Source organism: Podarcis pityusensis, assembly GCF_964106645.2.
Source record: "Podarcis pityusensis genome assembly, chromosome: 7".
In the NCBI taxonomy this organism is placed as follows: domain Eukaryota; kingdom Metazoa; phylum Chordata; class Lepidosauria; order Squamata; family Lacertidae; genus Podarcis; species Podarcis pityusensis.
This window is the reverse complement of record NC_138031.1, coordinates 3,245,692-3,267,440: the sequence shown is the minus strand read 5'-3', so window position 1 is coordinate 3,267,440 and position 21,749 is coordinate 3,245,692. Positions and strand designations below refer to the sequence as shown.

General features: G+C 48.3%; 2 protein-coding genes across 5 annotated transcripts; one reads left to right on the top strand and one right to left on the bottom strand.

Moving 5' to 3' along the window:
- The first annotated feature begins 127 nt into the window (after positions 1-127).
- Positions 128-9,670, top strand: PYCR3 (pyrroline-5-carboxylate reductase 3). 2 transcript variants are annotated; one of them, XM_081012727.1, is made up of 7 exons: positions 128-320; positions 3,319-3,618; positions 4,357-4,421; positions 5,166-5,345; positions 7,231-7,443; positions 8,016-8,108; positions 9,189-9,670. In XM_081012727.1, the coding sequence occupies exons 1-7, from the start codon at positions 167-169 to the stop codon at positions 9,369-9,371; spliced, it is 1,188 nt and encodes a 395-aa protein (XP_080868853.1). In that variant the 5' UTR covers positions 128-166; the 3' UTR covers positions 9,372-9,670. The 2 variants fall into 2 exon arrangements, with proteins under 2 accessions (XP_080868853.1, XP_080868854.1); XM_081012728.1 differs by lacking the exon at positions 3,319-3,618 and having other exon boundaries at positions 135-320.
- On the bottom strand, positions 9,553-21,692 carry TIGD5 (tigger transposable element derived 5). Of its 3 annotated transcripts, XM_081012639.1 has the most exons (3): positions 21,594-21,669; positions 17,166-17,462; positions 9,553-15,650 (listed from the first exon to the last, which is right to left on the bottom strand). In XM_081012639.1, the coding sequence occupies exon 3, from the start codon at positions 15,088-15,090 to the stop codon at positions 13,183-13,185; it is 1,908 nt and encodes a 635-aa protein (XP_080868765.1). In that variant the 5' UTR covers positions 15,091-15,650; positions 17,166-17,462; positions 21,594-21,669; the 3' UTR covers positions 9,553-13,182. The 3 variants fall into 3 exon arrangements, with proteins under 3 accessions (XP_080868765.1, XP_080868766.1, XP_080868764.1); XM_081012640.1 differs by lacking the exon at positions 17,166-17,462 and having other exon boundaries at positions 21,594-21,692; XM_081012638.1 differs by lacking the exon at positions 21,594-21,669 and having other exon boundaries at positions 17,166-19,643.
- Positions 21,693-21,749: the final 57 nt, after the last annotated feature.

The following is a 21,749-nucleotide window of genomic DNA, read 5'->3' as shown; positions in this document are numbered from 1 at the left end:
ATCCAGCGGCGGCCAATCAGGAGAGCGGAGGCGAAAGATGAATGGCCGCGTTCTGAATGGCGGCGTGGGATTCATTCGCGCTCACCGTGCGGGGAGGAACCGCGCGGCTTGATTGGCTCCCTGGCTCGAGCGGTGGGCGGAGTCTGGGCCGGGCCACGTGGGTATTATGAGTTCAGCTGTTCAGGAGGAGGTTAAAAAAAGGGACAATCCGGCCGGTCCGCGGCAGGTTGCGGAGATGGAGAAGCTGCGGGAGCTGCGTGTGGGCTTCATCGGGGCGGGGCGCATGGCCAGCGCTGTGGCCCAGGCGATCCTGCTGGCAGGTAAGGGCAAGTAGGAGAGGCAAGGTGTGTTGTGGGGGGAGGGGAATCTCCTGCATGCACAAAATCCTAGAAAAAGCCCAAATCAGCAGGGGGCTGGGATCTTAAAAACCCCTTGTAGGAAAAAGGAACGCCATCGGATTGCAAATGAGGCTTGCTTTTGAGTAAACCTGCTGTAAGTGATGAGGGGTCCAGAGGCCAAAGGTGGCGGATCTGTTGTTGCGCGGTGCAAAGGGCGTAGGTTGGAAGACAAACGAAATATGATTTCTGGTTAGAATATTTGCAGGGCGCTCGGCTAGGTGGCCCCGCGGCTGGGGGGACTTTTCCAGATCTCCAGTTCTGTGTTTCTGTGAGGCTGGGAAAGACCCACCCCCTGGCTGAACTGTCTTTGGGTAAGGCAGCCGCTATATCTGTTGGGAAGAGGCATTGCGACAGCAGGTGCCTTGTTTTGAGAAGATGGGTAGGCAAACTAAGGCCCGGGGGCCGGATCCGGCCCAATCGCCTTCTCAGTCTGGCCCAGCGAGGGTCTGGGAATCAGCATGTTTTTACATGAGTAGAATGTGTCCTTTTATTTAAAATGCATCTCTGGGTCATTTGTGGGGCATAGGAATTTATTCATTCTCCCCCCACCCAAATATAGTCCAGCCCCCCCCCCCCCAGGTCTGAGGGACAGTGAACTGGCACCCTGCTGAAAAAGTTTGCTGACCCCTGGGCTAGAAGATGGTGAAGTCTCTGCTGCCAAGCTAGTTCAGCTGTGCTGCAACTTTGGTTTTGCAGATGGTCCTGAACTAGAATTCCCATCAGCCCCAGCCAGCATAGCCAAAAGCCAGGAGTGATGAGAATTATAGTTCCACGACGCCAGGTGGGCCAAAGGTTCCCCACACCCAAGTCAGATAATGTTGCATTAGATGGGTAAAATATTATTATTAATAATAATAATATATTATACCCCGCCCATCTGGCCAGGCCTCCCCAGCCACTCTGGGCGGCTTCCTACAGAATATTAAAAACACAATAAAACATCAAACTTTAAAAGCTTCCCTAAGCAATCTAAAAAATCTCACAGTGTACAGATTCATAAGTCTGTGTGCTACAGGACTTCTGTTTTTGCATGGAATTGAGTATTCAGAGCTTAGCCCAGCTGCAGCTTAATAGCATTGGTAGCAAGCTCATTTAATTTTACAGCACAGTGTAAGCCTACGTACGCTTAAGTTCCATCGAGTCTAATGGGGCTTACTCTGAGAAAGTGCTACAGGATTGCAAGTAGAATAGGACTTAAAAGCGCAAGGTAAAATATAGCTAAACTGACTCTAAAATACCAAAAGCCCATTACAGTTGCGGGTTCAGAGGAGGGGTTTTTTCTAGAAGGGGTAAGTGGAGTCCCCCACCCTTAGGCCAAACTTTGTCCTGTGAAATACCTCCAAGTGGAAGAATTTTTCCAAGGCCTTCAGACATGACAAAACTTGAGTAACAACCACCACCTCCATGTGTATTAAGCAATACAGAATTGTGTGCTTTATAAACAGTAGTTCAGTAACATCTTTCAGTTATCTAGTTATCTGGGCTGCAAAATAGGTGGGGCTTACTTCAGAGTAAGTGTATTGCAAATTGTGTCCCAGAATGGGAGGTGGGGGAAAGTTTTGTAACCGAGTGTAACTGAGCTTTTTATTGCTTTACATCCATCGTGGAAAATTACTCCGGCTCATGGAAAGATACTCATCTGTCTTTGATGATTCCCTTCCTTGTTCCTTGTAGCACATAACACCCCGTGCACAAACCCCCAACTGAATCCTGTCCCATGGAAGTGCCAAATTGCCTAGAAAGTTGTGCAGGGGAAACTTGGCTAACAGCATGCTGGTTGCACAGTCAAGATGATAAGCAGGACATCTAATTGCACATGGAAAAGGACCAGCAGCTGGTAGAGCAAGGCAGAAACATGGTCTTGAAAGGCATTATGTGCCAGGAGAGGTTTCCAAAATTTCCAAACATACTCCATGGACAGTCCCATTTAGAGTTTGTTTACGATACGATACGATACAATACAATACTATGATCTTTATTGTCATTGTCGCATACAGAACAACGAAATTGAAAAATCTACATAAGACATTCAAAACCCAACAAGCCTGCTATCCCAGCTATCCCAACCTGGTTAGCCCCTAAAAACTCTGATACTCCATTTTTAAATACAATATACAGTACTACCATACAGACTCATTAAAGGTAAAGGGACCCCTGACCATCAGGTCCAGTCATGGTCGACTCTGGGGTTGCAGCCCTCATCTCGCTTTATTAGCCGAGGGAGCCAGCGTACAGCTTCCGGGTCATGTGGCCAGCATGACTAAGCCGCTTCTGGCGAACCAGAGCAGCGCACGGAAATGCCGTTTACCTTCCCGCCGGAGCAGTACCTATTTATCTACTTGCACTTTGATGTGCTTTCAAACTGCTAGGTTGGCAGGAGCAGGGACTGAGCAACGGGAGCTCACCCCGTCGCGGGGATTTGAACCGCCGACCTTCTGATTGGCAAGTCCCAGGCTCTGTGGTTTAACCCACAGTGCCACCCGTGCCCCTGACCACTCCAGGAGCCTTCCACAATTGGTTGCTGCAGCAAGGCACTCCTGACCACAGCTGCCGCCTGACCAACAGGGGCAGAGCTGTGTCCACAAACACACCAAAACGGCAAGCCCCATCTTTCAGGGGGAGTGTAACCCTGTCACTGGGCTTGTTCATCCCCTGGTGAGAACACACCTGCCTTGTGCAGTCTGAGTTTCAGCTTGTTCATCTGCATCCAGTCCATTCACGTGGTGGTTCAGGAGATCCAGAGCTGTGTGCCATCTGCCTATTGGTGACTGTGAACTCCAAAACTCTAGATTCTGTGTGGGTTTCATGTCGATGTTGGGTAGGTAGAGGGCAAGGTGGAAGTTTTGGGGGGGACACCCGAAAACAAAAGTGCCGAGCAGGGGCTGCCCCTCGGAACTACCTTCTGGAATCTGCCCTCCAGGAAAAGCCGGAGTCTCTTTATTACGGCACCCAGAAACCCCATCCCAGGAAGGACAGCAGGGCCGATGGCACCGAAAGTGGCTCAGGACGCCATCGGAAAGAACAGGGACGTTCTGCCCGGGTCCAGCGTCCAGCATCAATCATCCGCCAGGGCGACCGAGGCAGTTTCAGTCCCCAAACCAGGTTGGAAACCAGACTAAAATGGCTGAAGATAATCTCCCTCTCCCAGGAAGTCCTGGAGTAGGGTCATCACCACACACCCAAGCATCTTGTTCAAAAATGGAAAGTTGGAGACCAGACGGTAAATGCTGATAATTCTTGTGGGTCTGGAAAGTTTCTTTAGCAAAGGATGAACTACTACAGTGTTATAGTTAGCTAGCAAAGTGTGGACACACTTTCACAGATACATTAATCCTCACCATCTAAGCCAGGGAAGCAGGGTTTGGAATAATAATAATAATAAATTATATGCTGCCCATTTGACTGGATTGCCAGCCACTCTGGGTAGCTCCCAACAAATATGAAACCACAGCAAAACATTAAAAACTTCCCCAAACAGGGCTGCCTCCAGATGTCTTCTATATGTTGTTGGGCTCCCAACTCCTTTCCATTCCAATGGTTAGGGAAGATGGCAAGTAGAGTCTTGCACACCTGGAAGGCAACGGGTTGTGCATCCCCTGCCCTGAACCACTTGCAGCCCAAATTCCTTGAGATTGCAGAAGGGAAATCCTCTAAGGGTGTTTCCCTTTTTCCCAAAGAGGTGAAGATGTCAGTTGTGCCCTCTGGAATCTGCTCATGGTCAAAACTTTCCTTTATCAATAGTGGGGAACGAATGTTTTTCCAGAGAGTTTTGTGAGCTACAGATGAGTCCATTCTGACTATTACTTAGATTTGATGAAGTTGAACTTGTTGCCTTGCCCTTTTTTTTGCAAGACAGCTTGCAAAAACAGAGTGGTCTTTCTTCTGCTGGGCTCGTGTTTGGGCAAAGCATAAGGTGTCGTACATTCAGCCAAGCTTTCCTTCTCCCCATCTCTCGCAGGAGAAGTCCCGGCAGTGAATATCTTTGCCAGTGCTCCATCCAACAGGAACCTGGACAAGTTCCAGGTAAGTGAAAGCCAAATGTCAACAGGACCTGAATCAAAAGGGCCGTGAAATGCTAAAGGCCATCCATTCAGTGGCAGCCACTAACTTGGATGGCTTGAAAAGGGGAATTCATTCTAACAAAGGAGGAATGGCTTTTAAAAGTAATGGACGATGTTGAAATGGCAAACTGACAGCAATATTAAGAGACTGAAATGATGGAATTCTTATAGAAGGAGGGAAGCCCTTTTTGGTCTGTTTGGAAAAGCACTACAGTATAGTCAAATGAAGTTGTGGGCAGGATTAGAGATGGGAGCAGCGGAAGTAAAATGACAAAGTAAATGTATTAGAGGGATTTCTGTAATAGACAAGTGTTTGATCTATAATGCAGTAGAAAAGGGTATGAACAAAGCCATTCTGGAGGTGTGAGTGGGACGGCAATACATGAAATGACGTTGCTATTTAATTTGAAGTCAGTTTGCAAAAATTTGAAAATTCAATAAAAGTTACATTAAAAAAAGAAATGAGCAATTCAGATCTGTTGATCCATGGGAAAATTAAGCACTGGGAAATGTTCTGCCCCACATCACTGAGTGTCTAAACACCAGTTAGCCAGAGTACATGAGTGGGGGAGCTGTGTGCACTGTTGGACTGGTCGCAGTTGTGGCTTTCCTAGAGCCATGTGCTCAACATAGGCCTATGGTCTGATCCACCTGCAGGGCATGAAGTTCTCATGTTCTTACCTTGTGATCTCTCTTTTGAATAAAGACCTTTGAGTGCAAGACGACGCACTCTAACCTGGAGATTCTGGAGAACTGCACCATCGTATTCCTGGCTACCAAGCCCCACGTGCTCCCCACGGTTCTGCGAGAGATCGCATCTGCGGTCACCAAAAAACACGTCGTTGTCTCCATGGCAGCTGGAGTCACACTGCAGGCCTTAGAAGAGGTGAGTTCTTGGAGGAGCAAGCCCACGGGCCCATCCCCATAGGCACAGCCAGCATGGTGAAGTAGGGCGTTAGTGAACCTTGCAGCCCAATCATCACTGTACTCTCCATTGAATTTGCTTTGGGCTGGAAATTGATTGTAAAAGTTTAGGGAAGCTTTTAATGCTTAACAGACCACTGTATTTTAATATTTTGTTGGAAGCTGCCCAGAGTGGCTGGGGAAACCCAGCCAGATGGGCAGGGTATAAATAATAAATTATTACTATTATTATTATTATTGCTGCCGCCACCTGGTATGTGCAGGTGAGGCTGCAGCTCACTGGAACATCTCAGGTTTTGCACACAATCATGTCAAATCCTTGGCACCTGCAGTTTAAACAGAATCTCTGTTAGCAGAGAAGGCCAGTGCTAGTCCTACTCAGAATAGACCCACTGAAATGAAGGCGCATGACTAACTTGGGCCCATTATTTACTTTATTTAGTTGTAATCTGCACTTTCATAAAAAATAAATAAATATTGAGGCGGTTTGCAACTTGTAAGGGAAAAAATCCATCAAAAAACATAAGAGAATACATGTTGGTTAAAAAGGAAATTCATACTGCAAAGGATTGTCTACTTAATTTCAATGGGTTCACTCAGAGTGAAACTTGGTCGTTCACTCAGAGTGAAACTTGGTGGTTCCCAAATGGGTGGTACTGCCCCCCTGGGAGGGTATTGGGATTACTTGCGGGGGGTGCTAAGAGGCAAGGGGTGGCAGGGGGAAATGACTATCAGGCTTTGAAAGCTGGCATCGCTGGACTAAGTTCATCTGTTTCGTTCAATTAATTAAACCAAACAGTTTTAATTGGATTTTGAATAAATGGCAATTATGGTTTTCAGTTTTAGAGAGCTCAGTCGGTAGAGCATGAGGCTCTTAAATCTCAGGGTTGTGGGTTCGAGCCCCATGTTGGGCAAAAGATTCCTGCATTGAAGGGGGCTGGACTAGATGACCCTTGTGGTCCCTCCCAACTCTACAATTCTATGCTTCTAACATTATCTTAGTGGGTCATGCTCATAGCTGTCAAGCGTCCCTTATTTCGTGGGACAGTCCCTTATCCCAGCGCCGTGTCCCGCTGCTGTCCCTTATTGATGATGTCCCTTAAATTTCCCGAGTTTCAAAGGAAGCAGCTCCTCTCCCTCCCTCCCTGCCGGCCAAGGAGGAGGGAGGCTCCAACTGTGTTGCTTGGCCACGTTGCTCACCCAATAAGGAGTCTAAGAACGATTGGGGGGTGGAGCTTGCATACCTTGTGCCAATCAAATCGACCTCGTTGCCTGGGGACTCACCTTTGCTCAGCGCTTCCCAGCGGAGAGGTGACGGTGGTTTTCCTTGCTGCATCCCCTTTGCCGGGTTGCTGCGCTGTGGGAACCACCGCTTGAGGCTTCATTTGGCTGCTGGCTGTGTTTTCTGCCCTTGGGTAGGAGGGGCTCAGAAGTTGAACATACCTGTGCTCTGAAAATCCCTTATTTTGGCTGCTGATCCCTTATTTTCGAGGCTGCTGGTCCCTTATTTTCAAATCTGTAAGTTGACAGCTATGGTCATGCTGGCTGCTGTTCTGAATGTTTTTAATAGGATAAGGGGCACTGGGGATGAGTTTATGGAACCAAGGGGGTGGTGGCCCTAAAACATTGGGAAACCACTGCCTTAAATTCCCCATAACTTCTAGGTGGTAATCACATTATCCACTCAGCTTAAACAACATCTCATTAAACAACCTGTTCCGATTGCAAGGAATCCGTGCAGAATGTTGCAACTTAAGCTCAATCCTTGTGGCTAAATGTTAGGTAAAGCATCCCTGCTTGTAACACTAAATGCACATTCCCTTTTCTGCTTTTCTGGGGTTCCACAGCTGCTTCCGACTGGGACCAAAGTGCTGCGGATCATGCCCAACCTTCCCTGTGTGGTCCAGTCGGGCGCCATCGTTCTGGCTCGGGGCACCTGCGCTGAGGAAGAGGATGTGGCCCTGGTGAAGAGGCTGCTGTCTCACAGTGGGCTGTGTGAAGAGGGCCCCGAATCCTACATCGACATCCACACGGGGCTGAGCGGCAGCGGCGTTGCCTATGTGAGCTGCCTTTTCTGCTGGGTCCGCAAGTGGCCTCTTAAATAGTAGGCATGGCATTGGGTTTAAACACATATTCTGCAGTTCTCGTCTTGGCCTTTCTACGTTTGGGGTCCCCTATTGTGCATGGCTGCCCACTGGACCTTCAGCCGTTGCTGGAGTACAGCTCCCCATCATCTTATTGCTTTGGCATGGCAGTGGGGAAGATGAAAGTTGGAGTCCAACATCATATTCAAATTAGCCAAGCACAAGTTAGCGAACCCTTGCCTTGAGCTTCAAGTCAATTCATGTGTTAGTTTAAACCACGAGGACACTGTCTAGCAACCTAGACAACACTTGCTTATAATCTTTGCTTTGTCTGTTAACTCTACCCCCAAAAGCAGAGGCATTTTGTTTACTTTTCTCTACCCGCTTGTTGAGACCAAGATGCCTGCTACTTTTGCTCTCTCATCTCCTCATGCCGCAAATAGTTCCTGCATGAATAAAGCCTTTGAACTCCAGAAAGTGATTATTCTAATCTAATTGGACGGTCTGGTAATGGTTTCCTTTTCTTTATTCTCTCCCCATCGCCACAGGCATACATGTTTGCTGAAGCATTGGCGGAGGGAGCTGTAAAGATGGGGATGCCGGGGGCTATGGCCCAGAAGATTGCTGCTCAGACCCTCTTGGTAAGTGGCTGTGATTCTTGCCAACCTCCTCCGTCCCTCCACCATCCCATCCCTCCATAATCTCCCTTGGTAACCTCTAGGTTTAAATGATTGTAATGTGTTATATGTAGGGATGCCTCTCAAGACAGTTCGGAAACTTCAGCTGGTGCAGAATTCAGCAGCCAGGCTGCTCACTGGGGCAAGATCGTTTGCAGCCCAACTGCAAGGGCTGCCAATTACTGTAGGTTATGGGCCCAGTTCAAAGTGCTGGTTAAACCACTCAGGGTTGCAATACCTCAAGAACCGCCTCTCTATAGGAACCAACCCAGACCCTGCAATCATCCTGCAACACAGAGATCTTTTGCCTAACCTAGATCTCAAACCCATAACCCTGGGATTAAGAGCCACATGCTCTACAGACCGAGCTAAGGGTCTAGAATTCTTTCCTCAAAGCTTGAATTTCTTCTGGATTCTTTTTAATTTGATGTTTTCATTGTTATAAACTGCTTTGAGATTTGCTATTTAAAATACAGTGGTAGCTCTGGTTGCGAATGGGATCCATTCCGGAGACCCGTTCGCAACATGAAAAGAACGCAACTCGCAGCGGTGCATCTGCGCACACGCAGGTTGTGATTCGCTGCTTCTGCGTGTGCGCACGATGTCATTTTGCACGTCTGTGCATGCGCGAGCGGCGAAACCCGGAAGTAACCCTTTCCGGTACTTCTGGGTTGCTGTGGGACGTAACCTGAAAGAACGTAACATGAAGCGGACATAACATGAGGTATGACTGTATAAAGCAGTATAGAAATGAAAATAACGTTAATAATAATTTATTATTTTTTCCCCAGCCACTCTGGGCGGCTTCCAACAAAACTCTATTGCAGGGGGACCGACCCAGAGCCTAGACCTCCCATTGTGGTGACCATAACCTAGGTTTAAGGTGCCATTTGACAATTAGATTATATATCTGAGTTTCTAACACTGTGACTGAGCGGTGATCTGAACTTTGGTTCCTTGCGTGGAAAACCAATGCGCCATCCACTCCCCACCCCTACCCCCAATCGTCGAATCTGAAACTGTATTTGTTGTCTTTTCTTCCAGGGAGCAGGAAGAATGATCCTGGAAACAGGAGAGCACCCAGCGGTTCTGAGAAGTGCTGTTTGCACCCCAGGGGGAACAACCATCCACGCCTTGCATGAGCTAGAGAAGGGGTCTCTACGCTCCACTGTCATGAACGCTGTGGAGGCAGCCACCTGCCGCGCTCAGACATTGGGCAAGCGATAAGAGGGGGTGAGCATATGGTGGCCTTGGCGATGGAGGCCCCCGCATCTTATGTGTGGGATCAGCATAGAGAACAACCTGGAAGAATTCTGGGGCAGATGGCCTGGAGCTGTTGCACATGTGAACTTCACAATGGCAGTCTGTTTTTTCTTTGGAAGATTGACACTTATGGGATTTTCTCCCCCCTCCCGCCCCCGCCGCATGACTCAACAGCAAGGGAAGAATCCACACCAGTGACAATCATCCTCTCTCTCCAAGCCCTCAATATTATTAAACACACCTAACTCTAGGCTTCCTATTGACATGTTAGCTTCTCTTGTGTCCTTATTATGTACCAATGTTACTTGAGCGTACAAGCACTAGCAGAAACGAGCCTTTTGCACTGTAAAAGGTAAAGGTGAAGGACCCCTGACAGTTAAGTCAAGTCGCGAATGACTCTGGGGTTGCGCTGCTCATCTCACTTTACTGGCCGAGGGAGCTGACGTTTGTCCGCAGACAGTTTTTCCAGGTCATGTGGCCAGCATGACGAAGCCGCTTCTGGCAAAACCAGAGCAGCACACGGAAACGCTGTTTACCTTCCCGCCGGAGTGGTACCTATTTATCTACTTGCACTTTGACATGCTTTCGAACTGCTAGGTTGGCAGGAGCAGGGACCGAGCAACGGGAGCTCACCCCGTCGCAGGGATTCGAACCTCCAGCCTTCTGATCGGCATGCCCTAGGCTCAGTGGTTTAGACCACAGCGCCACCCGCGTCCCTGTTTTCACACTGTACCTCGCTTTAAAATAGCGGTTCTCAACCTGTGAGTCCCCAGATGATGTCAGACTACAACTCCCATCATCCCTGAGCTCTGGCCTTGCTAGCTAGGGGTGATGGGAGTTGTAGTTCAACATCATCTGGGGACCCACAGGTTGAGAAAGGCTGCTTTAAAAGAAGCTGCACTTCCGGTACAGAGGATGGTGTTGATGGAAGTAGCAAAGGAACACATCTGGCCGAGTAAACTTCAATTGCAAACAAACCAAAGGCTGGCTGGTTAAATAAGAATGTAAGGAGAGGCTGCTGGATCATTCCAGCGGCCCATGTAGTCCAGCATTCCGTTCTCTCAGTGGCCAACCAAATTCCTCTATTGGGAAGCCCGTAAGCAGGATCCGAGCACAAAGAGCCCTCTGCCTTCCTGTGGCTTCCAGCAAACTGGGATTCAGAATCATCTCTGCCTCCCAATTGTGGAGGCAGAGCAGAGCCCTTGTGGCTCACAGCCATCGGTAGTGCACTGAAGCTTAGGAGCATAGAAGCTGCATTACAGTATTTTTCGCTCCATAAGACACACTTTTTTCCTCCTAAAAAGTATGGGGAAATGTCTGTGCGTCTTATGGAACGAATGTGTGGTTGATCGCCGGCTCCCCTTCCGCCCCCTTGCCCAGGCCTCCATTGTTGAATGTTCTGCAGACGGAGGCTGTTTGTTTCCCCAGCGACATGTGACTGGCTGATTAGATTATCTGTCTGGAAGCTGTAAAAATGGCTCCCTTTCCTTTCCTATCCTAATGAAGCTGCAGAACTGAGTTGAACCCCATAAAAACAGGATTTTCCCCCTTTGCAAGTAAGCTCAACAACTTTGAGCTGATCCTTTAAAAAAGGGGCTTTTCCCCCTTGCAAAAGAAGCTGCACAACTGTGAGCTGATCCTCTAAAAACTAGGTGCGTCTTATGGTCAGATGCATCTTATGGAGCGAAAAATACGGTATATTGAATCAATATTTACGCTTCCAAAGCAGCACCATTTCAGAGTTCTTTCCCACCTCTTCCTGGGATTGGCTGGGAATAGGGCCTGAGACTTTCTAAATGTGCTCTGCCACTGAGCTAGAGCTGTCCTACGCGGGTCTAATGCTGCACAGGGGACCAAAATTGTACATTGCTCACACAGTGCAAGGGAGACGGGACTTTTCCTTTCGTAGGTTCCAATCGGGCCCAGGCAAGTGTGCTTCATTCAAAGATTGTGCGTGCGCCACTGGGGTGCCACTGTCTTACTGGAGCCAGGGTGCAAAGGGACAGGCATAAATCCATTACATTAAAACAACTGGATCCCACCGCTGATCTCTTATCACAGAACTGGGAAAACAATACAGTCATACCTCGTGTTGCGTTTGCTTCAGGTTGAGCGTTTTCAGGTTGTGGCCTGCGGCAACCCAGAAGTACCGGAAAGGGTTACTTCCGGGTTTCGTCGCTCATGCATGCGCAGACACTCAAAATGATGTCACACACATGCGCAGAAGCGGCGAATTGTGACCCACAGACGCGGGTTGCGTTCTGCTCAGGTTGTGAACTGGGCTCTGGAACGGATCCCGTTTGTAACCAGAGGCTCCACTGTAGATTGAATAAAAGGCTTCTATTTTCCAATAACTTTTGTACAGTGGTACCTCGGGTTAAGAACTTAATTCATTCTGGAGGTCTGCTCTTAACCTGAAGCACCACTTTAGCTAATGGGGCCTCCCTCTGCCACCGCGCGATTTCTGTTCTTATCCTGAAGTAAAGTTCTTAACCCGAGGTACTATTTCTGGGTTAGCAGAGTCTGTAACCTGAAGCGTATGTAACCCGAGGTACCACTGTACTCTGAAATGGAAAAGAGTCTGCTTCTTGAGGAACACATTAAGCATGTTCAGGAATCATTTTGGGGTTTTTTCAGTTCTGTAATAGGACAGCATTAACCCCAAAAAAGCTCCAAAAACACACACAGTGAAAATTCAAGTCTCTGAAGTCCAATTCAAGTCTGTTCACAAGTTGAGAGTCCAGTAGCTGTACCATTTCACTTTATTAAATCAATTCTTTGGCTGGTAGGCAAGGTGGGTCTTATTTCCAAAGCATCCAAGTAACTCCGAACCCATGGAGGGTTAGCACCTCATCTCTCTGTACATCACTCAAAGCTTCCTGGGCATCTCACCAGTCCTGATCCAGTGTGCTTCTTGGAAAGGCATAGTTTTTTAAAAAAAGAGGAGATTCAGCAAGAAACTCGGGAGGAAATATGGAGGGGAATAGCAAGCAGCCCTTTCAACAAGTGTGATAAGCTTACAAAAAAGGTGGTTGGGTGAGGGGAGTTACCAAATAGTCCGTTCTGACGCTGTGGATGGCATAAAATTACAGAGTACTATACTCCTGCCTAGGCGCTCTTCCCATTGCACAGCTCTGCTCCTTTCATACATAACTCAACTTTTTAGGTAACATTTGAATTCTAGAGCCCTCTCTTGTACTTCTGCACATTCCCTTTTCTATTCAAGTATGCCTACATGGCCAGCTTACACCTCAATCTTTTGTTTGACACTTGAAAACCACTGCAAACTCCCCACCCCTTTTTCAGGGAGCATCCCTCCCCCCAAACCTCTTTGAACTTGCAACAAGATTGTCTCCACCTTGGGACCACTTTTTCAACCTGTCTGCTGGACAGGACAAGTCTTTAATTTTACCCTGTGTAGAGTGTGTTCGAAAGGAAACCTCCGCCATGCATAAATTCTAAGTAAGAAGGAAGTCCATGTGGTTCCACCAGAGGGAACAGGCAAGAATTGCACCCTGAGCAAACGGTTTAGGGAGCAGAGGTACCCCTCCTGCCTCTCTGCTGTAATAGCCACTTTTTTCAACCCCCAGAACTTGGGGAGTCAAGCCCCTTTAACAGCCTCACCCCAATGCTCATAGGGAGGGGGAAGGAACTCTCCTGTTCTGCCCTGATTGTGCTGTATTTGCACCTCCCAGTGGACACACAGCACCATCCCCTATTGCTGCATAAAGAGTAAACACTTCCACCAGATATGTAGGTGAGTGCAATAATCTGGTTAGCTGTTTTGCTCTGAGCCGCCTTGCCATGAGTCGGGTTCAGCTGCCTTCTGCAGCCTTTGCGCCATGCTGATGAAGGACCGGAGCTGGACCACCTTCAGCGTCCCAACTTCCTGGGGATCCTGGCTCTCCAGCCAGCGCAAGGCCTTCTGCAGGCCTTGTATTGCTTCCCGGGCAGTGGGTGGCGGAGTATCTCCCATTCCATCACTCCCGCCACCTCCACCATCTCTTGTCCCAACTGTTTCTTCCTCCTCGCCTTCCCCTTCCTCTGTGTCTGGAATGACATCATCTAAGTGGAGCCAATCGGCCACTTCCTCTGGAGCCACGCGCTTGCAGGTAAGGGCAGCCAGGTGTACGAGGTCAGCAAAGTCCAGGTTGTCCACACCTGCAGAGGCCTCTCCCGACTCCTCCTCTTCCCCTCTGGAGTGGGGCTCAAAGGCCGCACGCAGGCCAAGCAGCCAACATTTCTCAATGGATCCAGCCGGGATGAGATCCCAAGACAGGCCAGCTAGGCAGAGCATATCCTCCAGGAGAAAAGAGCGGCCAAAGTCCAGCTCTCTGCCAGGTTTTTTGGACTCCCCCACAGCTGCTCCTCTCGCTAGGCACGCCACGGCCAAGCGCAACAACTCCCGCTTGTACAGCAGCTTGAATGCCGACACGACGCCCTGTTCCAGCGGCGGCAAAATCCGGCCTCTGCCTCCCAAAGACCCTCCTGCCGCCTTGGAAAGGAAGAGCGCTCGGATAGACCCGTCCGGAGTTTGAAGTTGGGGCGACTCCTCAGGGTGCGCAGAGGAGCAGCTGAGCAGAAGGACAGCTTTCTGCGGGAGGCAGCTGCGTCGCAAAAAGCGCTTCACGCTAGGCACGAAATCGTCGAAGAACCAAATCCGCAGCAGGGAGCGGCCCAGCCGGGCCCGGGGGCTGTAGCGGTAGCAAGCCGGGAGTGTCTCCCTCTTGTGGCACCGGAGGCAAGGAGGGTCCCGCAGGCCTCCCACCACCAGCGGCTTCAGCTTATGGGAGCCAGTTAGATTTGCGGCGAGCAAGACCGTGACCCCGTCTCCCGCCCACGATGGGAGAGACTGCGACAGTCGGGCCTGGTCAGGCAGCAACTTCCAATAAAGCCCGGTGATGTTAGCGTTGTAGATTTGGTCGTCGCTGTAGCCGCCTTCATCTGGTGGCGCAGCAGCCGTGGGAGGCCGGGTATGGTTGGAGAAGGCCGAGCAGGGGGAAGCGGCGTCCGCTTCGGCTTGGAGGGCAGGTGTGTCGCCCGCCGCACCTAAGCCGCCCCCCTCGCGTTGGCTGGAAATGCCGTGCCGCTTCTGCCACCGCCAGAACCACCCGTGGCTGGCCTTGAAGGTGCACTCGGGCCCGTAGATCTGCCGGGCAAAGGCTTCGGCCTGGGCTTGGATGGCCGGTCCGGAGAGCGGCACGCCGTGCTGGCGCAAGGCGAGGAACCACGTGTAGACGGCGCGGTCGATCTCCTCCTCGTTGGCCAGGCGCATCTTCTTGCGGTGCGTGCCCACCTCGCCCCCCAGCTGGTCCAGGAACCAGCGCAGCTTGCTTTCGTCCTTCAGCCAGCCGCGGAGGGTGCCTCCGGGCACCCCGAAATCCCGGCACACCGAAGCCTGCCGCTCGCCCCTCTTCACGCGCTCGATGGCCTGCAGCTTGTCCTTGATGGAGTAGGCCCGGCGGAAAGCCATCTTGGACGCTGGCAGCGGGGAAGATGGGGCGGCACGGGGGGCCCGCCTCGCAAGGTCGTCGTCAGGCTTGCCGCAGGGCCGGTGCGAGGAGCCTGCAGGCTCACCTGACGCTGGTGGCTGTTTCATGGGGGAGGCCTGGTCCCCCCCAGGGCTGCCTGGGGCCCCGATCCCTTCCACTGCAGGGAGGAGGGCACCTTGCCCCCCTGCCATGGCGGGCTCCTTTCAAAGCCCCCCTGAGGAAGTGCGCCAAACAAGCGAGAGGGAGGATTATTGGGGGGGGGAGCGCGGGAAAAGCGGGGCGCGTTATATCCGGGGAGAGCTGAAAAGCGAGGGAGGGGCGGGAGGGGCGGAGCGGCCGCCTTTGTCTTCTCTGCCTCTCTCGCCTTCCGATAGGGCAGGCCGGCCGAGAAGGCGCATGCGCCGCGGGACAGCTCCCTTTCCGTCCCCCCACCCTCTTCTCTCCATGGAATCTGCCACTCCTCTGCTGCTCTCCCCCATGTTTGGCGGTCTGTTGGACTCTCTCACGCTCTCTTTTGGATCGTTCCAACCCGTCGAATCCGGGGGGGGGATAGTCCAGTGAAAGAAACTGGGATTTCTGCCTTCTAAAATCCGCAAGTCTGTTTCACCGGATATGTTGCCTTAAAAAAAAAACCTAACAAAAATTATCTTTCTAAAAAGAAGCTAAAAGCCTCACGCTGCCGTCATCCTGTTTTGCCTTTCACTCCCCTCACCCACTTTCACCGGACCGGGCTATTCCATTGACGACCCCTCTGGTAGGGGGGGAAGAAAAAGAAAAGAAAACGGATTAACTTCACCTGCACATTGATGACCGTTAGTAAGATTATTAACCCCCCCTTAAAAAAACCATTCCATACTCCATTTGCTCCGCGGATCCCCAACTTCCTCCTTTTTCTCTCCTTGCACCCATTCCCTCCCCCCCTATTTCCAAGCGGGGATGGCGCGTTCCGAGCAGCCGCGTTCCCAGAACCCCCCGCGCGGCGCGTGCCTTCTCTCTTTCCTCAGGCGGAGACCGCGCGGAGCGGAGCAGCTGCTGGTTCTTCCTCTCGGGTTCCCCCCCCCTAAAAAAAAAATACCGTTTCCCTCCTCTCACCTAACGGTTATTGCGTGAGTAGAGACCATTTCTTCTCACGGGGGGGGAGGTGAGAAGGGGTTGCTAGGCGACGCTTTACCGGCAAAAAAGAGGGGGGCCCTGATACTTCAAAAATGGGCTTGACCAGAAACCGTCCCCCCCCACGTCCCATCATGCACCGCGGGGGCCTGACTTTGGACCGCCAAAACGGGGGGGGGGGGGAGGAGGAGAAGGGCGCCCCTTGCAGGTGGAATGGGAACCCAAAGGGCCATCTAGTCTGACCCCCTTTGCTTCAGGGTTTTTGTGTTATTTTCCTGGTTTTTTTTTTTTAAAAAATATTTTATTAAGGGTTTTCTTGTTTTACAGAAGTAAGTGAAATGCCTCGTATTTTTTCCCCCCCATGTAACATTTTTACAAATCCGTTTCAGGCATTAGGGGGAGAAGAAAAAAAGGAAAAAAGAAAGGGGGTGGAGAGAGGGAAGATGGATGGGGGTGGGGTCGGGTGGCGTTCCTGGTTTTATTGTGATTTTTTTTTCTTACTCCCACCCCCCACATGTATGGAAGCAGGAGGTGGGTTAGGAAAGAGGCCCTTTTATAGGTAGAATTGCAGAATCGGGAGGAGATCCCTTAGGGAGCATCTGGTCCACTTCCCTTGCCTTCCTCTTTCTTTCTTTCCTGGCTAGAAAATTATTGTTATTCCTTTCTTGCTTTATATCCCACCCTTTTTCTCCCCCCCCCCCCCCCGACAAGGTGTCAAGGCAGCTTACACAAATTAAGACAGCACGGATAGCATTCAAAAAGCTAAAGTAAAAAAAGCGAAAGGTTGTTGCATAAAAGTCATTGAACTCAAATGGAATTGAAATAGTGGCGTATTTATTAATCTGGCTGTATTTGTAGAACAATATTTAAACACCTCTAAGTGGGGTACACAAAAATGCTGCCATTTGCACCCCCCCTTCCTGTGTTGTTTCCCCTGTTTTAGATTGTAAGCCCTTTTAGGGCAGGGACCTGTCTAACTTGTTTGTAAGGCACCATACGCATAGATGTTGCTATAAAAAAACTATAGTAATATGTGACAAAGTGAAAAATTCAACTTTGAGAAGAGGGGTGCTGGGTTATTTATTTATGAATTTTTTTTACTCCACTTTTTCTCTCTGAGGAACTTGGGGTGCTCTTCCACTCATCCCAGTCTTACCTTTCCCATTGATGTGGTCGTGAGTTCGGTTGTAATTGGCTCAGAGAATAAATCTGAGAGGTTGCTGATCCAAATCTTGACTATGATTCAACATTGTAGGCTGCCTTAGGCAAATGATTGTCTCTTGGCCTTAAGTTGGGATGATAACTGGTCTCTTCTATAGCATTGCTGTAGCACATTGGTTATAGTGTCTAGGGAGACTTGGGTTCAAATTCTCACACAGCTGTGGATCTCATTGGCCGATCTTGTTGCGCGAGTCACCATCTCTCATCCTTGCCTACCTCATGGGACTGCTGTCTGGATGAAATAAGAGGAAGGAGAGCCATGAACGCTGCTTTGAGCTTCTTGGAGGAAGGGCAGGATATTAATGTAAGGTTTGTGAAGCCCTTTCAGTTCTTCAAAGTGCTAGGGAAACGCCAAGTTGCCGGGGTGTGCAATTGGCCATTTTGGCTGCTAGCATTTAAAGCTGGTTTTTGCCATTCTAAATCAGGCTGCACTGCTATTCTGACTGACCACCTGACTGCCTCTCTTATGCTGACCTATCTTATGGGCTCAGAAGAACTGCTTTGCTGAATCATACCCAAAGGCTGCTTATTCTGGCATTTTTGCCTCAGACAGTGGCCTTATGGATGCTTTTGAAATGCTTCCAAGCGAGGCATGCAGGTGATCACTTCCGTTTGTCATCAGTTGGTAGTTGGAGGTGAAATGCTTTCAGGCTTCTGTTTTTGCCATTCCTTCTGTTAGCCCATGGTAGTGCTGTCTTCCATGAACTTGAATAATTCCTGAGGTTGTTTCCAAGCAGCTGTGAGCCAATGCAACCTTCCTCCAGGAAATATGTAAAGCTGTACTTCAAGAAGTTTGTGGATGCATATACAAAAAACTGCATTTTCTTACTAGGTGGTCTCTTGCCACATATGTGATCCTTTCTACTCGCAAGTGAACTGTTTGTGATGGAGTCCGAGGCGTTCTCAAGAGGAAACTTTATTTCACACAGTGCTCTCTGCATATCTCTGCCACCCAAGGATTGAATTCTTTCACCAACCTTCTCTAGCCCAGCTTCTTCATACAGCTAAAGAAATGTGTCTGCATTTACTTCTTAATAATAAATGTGAGGGATTGTTTCTGGTTTCTGGTTTGTTACTGCCCCGTCTTAGAACCGCGACTGGCTACAACATCTGCTGTAGCTATAAAGCACTGCAGCATTCCTGAGTATATCTGCCTGTGACAGTTCTATCTTTGCATTTCCTGCATTCTAACCACTGTTCCATTTTTAATTCAATGTTGTTAACTACTGTATGCTATCTTAACTGCTTGTGGATCATACATATTTTTTTTCTGCCCTGCATTAAATGTTTGCTGTTGGATTTCCCTTTTCTTTTTATAGCAGCATTTCCTCTGTCCTTGTTCTTCTCTCTCTCCCCCCCCCCCCCACTTTTGAGTTTTTATTTTAGGTGACCCTTTAAACAGAATACTGGACTAGATGGGCCTTTGGCCTAATCCAGCAGGGCTTTTTTTTAAGGTTCCTACCCTTACTGTTGTGTTGAGGGTTCTGGTTCAGAAAACGGACAGGCATCTCTAACCTGACACTGTGACAGAATACCTTTAACTAGGATTGGGAAAAACACAAGTGCCTTAAGACCTGGTGACATATTTTCTGAAATGTTTTTCCTCCCCATCAGAACCAAGGTTGTTGTTGTTGTTTAGTCGTTTAGTCGTGTCCGACTCTTCGTGACCCCATGGACCAGAGCACGCCAGGCACTCTTGTCTTCTACTGCCTCCCGCAGTTTGGTCATTATTTTTTAAGCTAAGGTGCAAATCTTTACTTGAGGATTTTGCAGTTCCACCACCCTCGGAAGATCGGAGCAGAGAGGTTGGTCCGGACCAGGGCATTCTCTGCAGTAGCCCCTAAGTTGTGGAAATCCTTCCCTACAGATATGTGTGTGTGTGTAGCACCTTCCTTATACATCTAACAGTCTTTGACACCTGAGAAGTGTGCTTTCAGGATCCACACTATTCCTGCAATAGTAATTAGTTTAAACTGTTTTAATACTGATTTTTCAGCATCTGTAACTTCCGCTGGGACCTTGCTGGTGAAGGGCAGGTAATAGAGTTAAATAATAATAGTCATAATACATTTTTCTTTTCATTATGAGGCCTTCTGAGGGATTCTCTATTATGGTAGCCTCCTGCCTTAGAGGGTGAAGCTTTCATGTTACATACAGGGGAGAGAGCTACCCTTTGGGAGTGGAGCTGGTTTTTTAAGAGTCAAACCCTTTTTTGTTGCGTTGTGTTTCAGATATTTCCACTTCTGCACAGTGCCATAAACAGCTACTACTTATCTTGTAGGATTGTGCTGTGATGGTGGGTTTGAATCTCTTGGTGGCTTTACTCTTTGGCTAGTACGATTTGGAAACAAAACCATCTTAACCTTTCTGTTTTCTGTCTTTCTTTCTTAATGCTATCCTAGGAACTAAAAAAGTAAGTACTTGCTCACAATATTCTTGCTCCTTTGTTTGCTTGACTTACTCGAATGAAAAGTGATGCCCAGTAAGGTAGATCTACTAGGCTTGGCTTTTAAAGTATTTAATAGCAGTTGTGGCATTAAGTATTTATATTGTACTTGTGTCTTACATTTTGATGCTGAGGCTTTTGTGGAGGAGTGGATAGCATCTTATTTCAACAAAAACAGCAGGAATGCAAAATTACTACTGTCTTCCATCATCTACAGCCTCCTAATGGAAAATACGTCTTCTGCTGCTGATAATCTGAGGTGTATTGCCTTTTAGACAATTGTATATTGGTTTTCGATTCTACCCAGCTCTTTTACAAAAGCTTGGTAGCAACTACTGAAAAAATAAGTGATTAACAGAATACCACATTAAAACCTATTTAAAATAAATCTACATTAGCTTTACTATGGCTATTGAAAGCCAGCCCAACCAAGAAAGCTTTTTCAGGCTGCCAGAAGGTATTCATGCTTGACATATCTCTATTGTGATTTCCACAACTGTGTAGTGACTGCTGATTAACCTCGCAATATATATAATTACCGCTCATTCTAGGCGACATGTACAGTACAGTTCTGGAGGCATTCCTATCACAACCGGTAGGATCAGAGGAGAGGGTAAGGCCCACGCTATTAAACTTTTATAACCATAATCTTAGCATGTCTCAAACAAAAAAATAATAGTAATTAATTATATTAAACTTAAAATATGCATTTAAATAACCCCACCTACTGTAAAATATTGCCTCCTTTTTGAAACAGCAGTTTCACTCACTGGTTTAAAGCAATTGGCTCTAATTCTGCTAATCCCAGAATAAGGTGGAACATTTAGGGGGAACACCATGTAAGCACCCTTTCTTTTTCAGGATTTGGGTTTTCAAACAAATTGTCTATGCAGTTCATGTAGAAGAATCATGCCCATGTCTCAAAAGTGTGTATCCCTTTTGAGATAATCCAAGTCATAACTGAAATAATTTCACAAATATATTTACTGCTGCTGAATCCTTTTAGCTTCTCTCATAACATTTTCCAAAGTGATAGTCCCAGTATTTAGCATTTTGTAAGTCACCTGATTTTGGCCTTAGGGTGGAAGGGTCACTGCTTCTGTTATGTGCTCTTTGACGCTTCAAGCAACTGGAGAATAATAAAATTAAACTCCTCTCCCCTCCTCCCCCCCTTACTCACTGTTCCTTCTCAAAATATGGCTCTTTTCCCCAAATTTAATTCAAGTAATTTGTGGCTGTGGAAGAATCCTATCTATCCCTTGTGTCTTTGTTAGCCTTTTGTTAAAATCCTTGTTTTTCCCCTTCTCCAGCTCTTTCCCCTGACCCAAAACTGTAGCTTACTCTTTTACGCTGTTGGATGCTGCTTCTATTTCTAGGAGAAGCTTCAATATTCCAAATTATCCCCAAATCCCTTATCCCTTGCACTTAGTTAATGGCTATATCAAAAGGTCGTGGAAGAGTTACCACGGGTGCAAGCACTGTTCCCACTTTGCTCCTCCCGTAATACAAACTGGAACAGCAAACCACAATTTCTGGCTTAGCATGGTGTCCGGATCAGGGATCATTGTTTATTTCACTCCCCCCCCCCCCAATAAAAAAACCTGCTATGTGAATCCTAAGATGTGCGCTTTTCTTGTCCATGGCTTGTTTGAGCGACACAAACCACAATCCCTGGTTTGGACATAATGCTAAGCAAAGGGTCATGGTCTCCCCTGCTTGTACTAAGGGAGCAACAAAATGGAAACTATCTCCACCTTGACAATAAACCATTAACTATGGTTTACGCTGATGTGGAATGCAGCCAGGGTTTCATACAGCTTCTGCCATGTATGGGACAACTGGCTAATTCCCTTTTTATGCAACGTTAAAAATACATTAAAACTAGGATTCTGAGGTTATTGTAAATATGGGACCTACTTTGTGCGATGTGCTGGAAATGTGCAGTGTACCTGTTTCTACATTCATTATATGCACTGGGAGGCCATGTGGAAGGAGAGGCAAGAGGTTTACTCCCATCAGTCACTACTTTGCATCCCCTGAGATGGCATTGTGATGTCATTGCCGTTCACTAGT

What these genes read in the sequence shown, in the direction of transcription:
- TIGD5 (XM_081012640.1), bottom strand. Translation starts at nt 15,090, where the DNA reads ATGGCAGGGGGGCAAGGTGCCCTCCTCCCTGCAGTGGAAGGGATCGGG.
- PYCR3 (XM_081012727.1), top strand. Translation starts at nt 167, where the DNA reads ATGAGTTCAGCTGTTCAGGAGGAGGTTAAAAAAAGGGACAATCCGGCC. An exon ending in CCAGGCGATCCTGCTGGCAG is followed by an intron (nt 321 to 3,318) that starts GTAAGGGCAAGT and finishes TCTGCCCTCCAG; the next exon opens with GAAAAGCCGGAGTCTCTTTA. An exon ending in GGAAAGTTGGAGACCAGACG is followed by an intron (nt 3,619 to 4,356) that starts GTAAATGCTGAT and finishes CATCTCTCGCAG; the next exon opens with GAGAAGTCCCGGCAGTGAAT.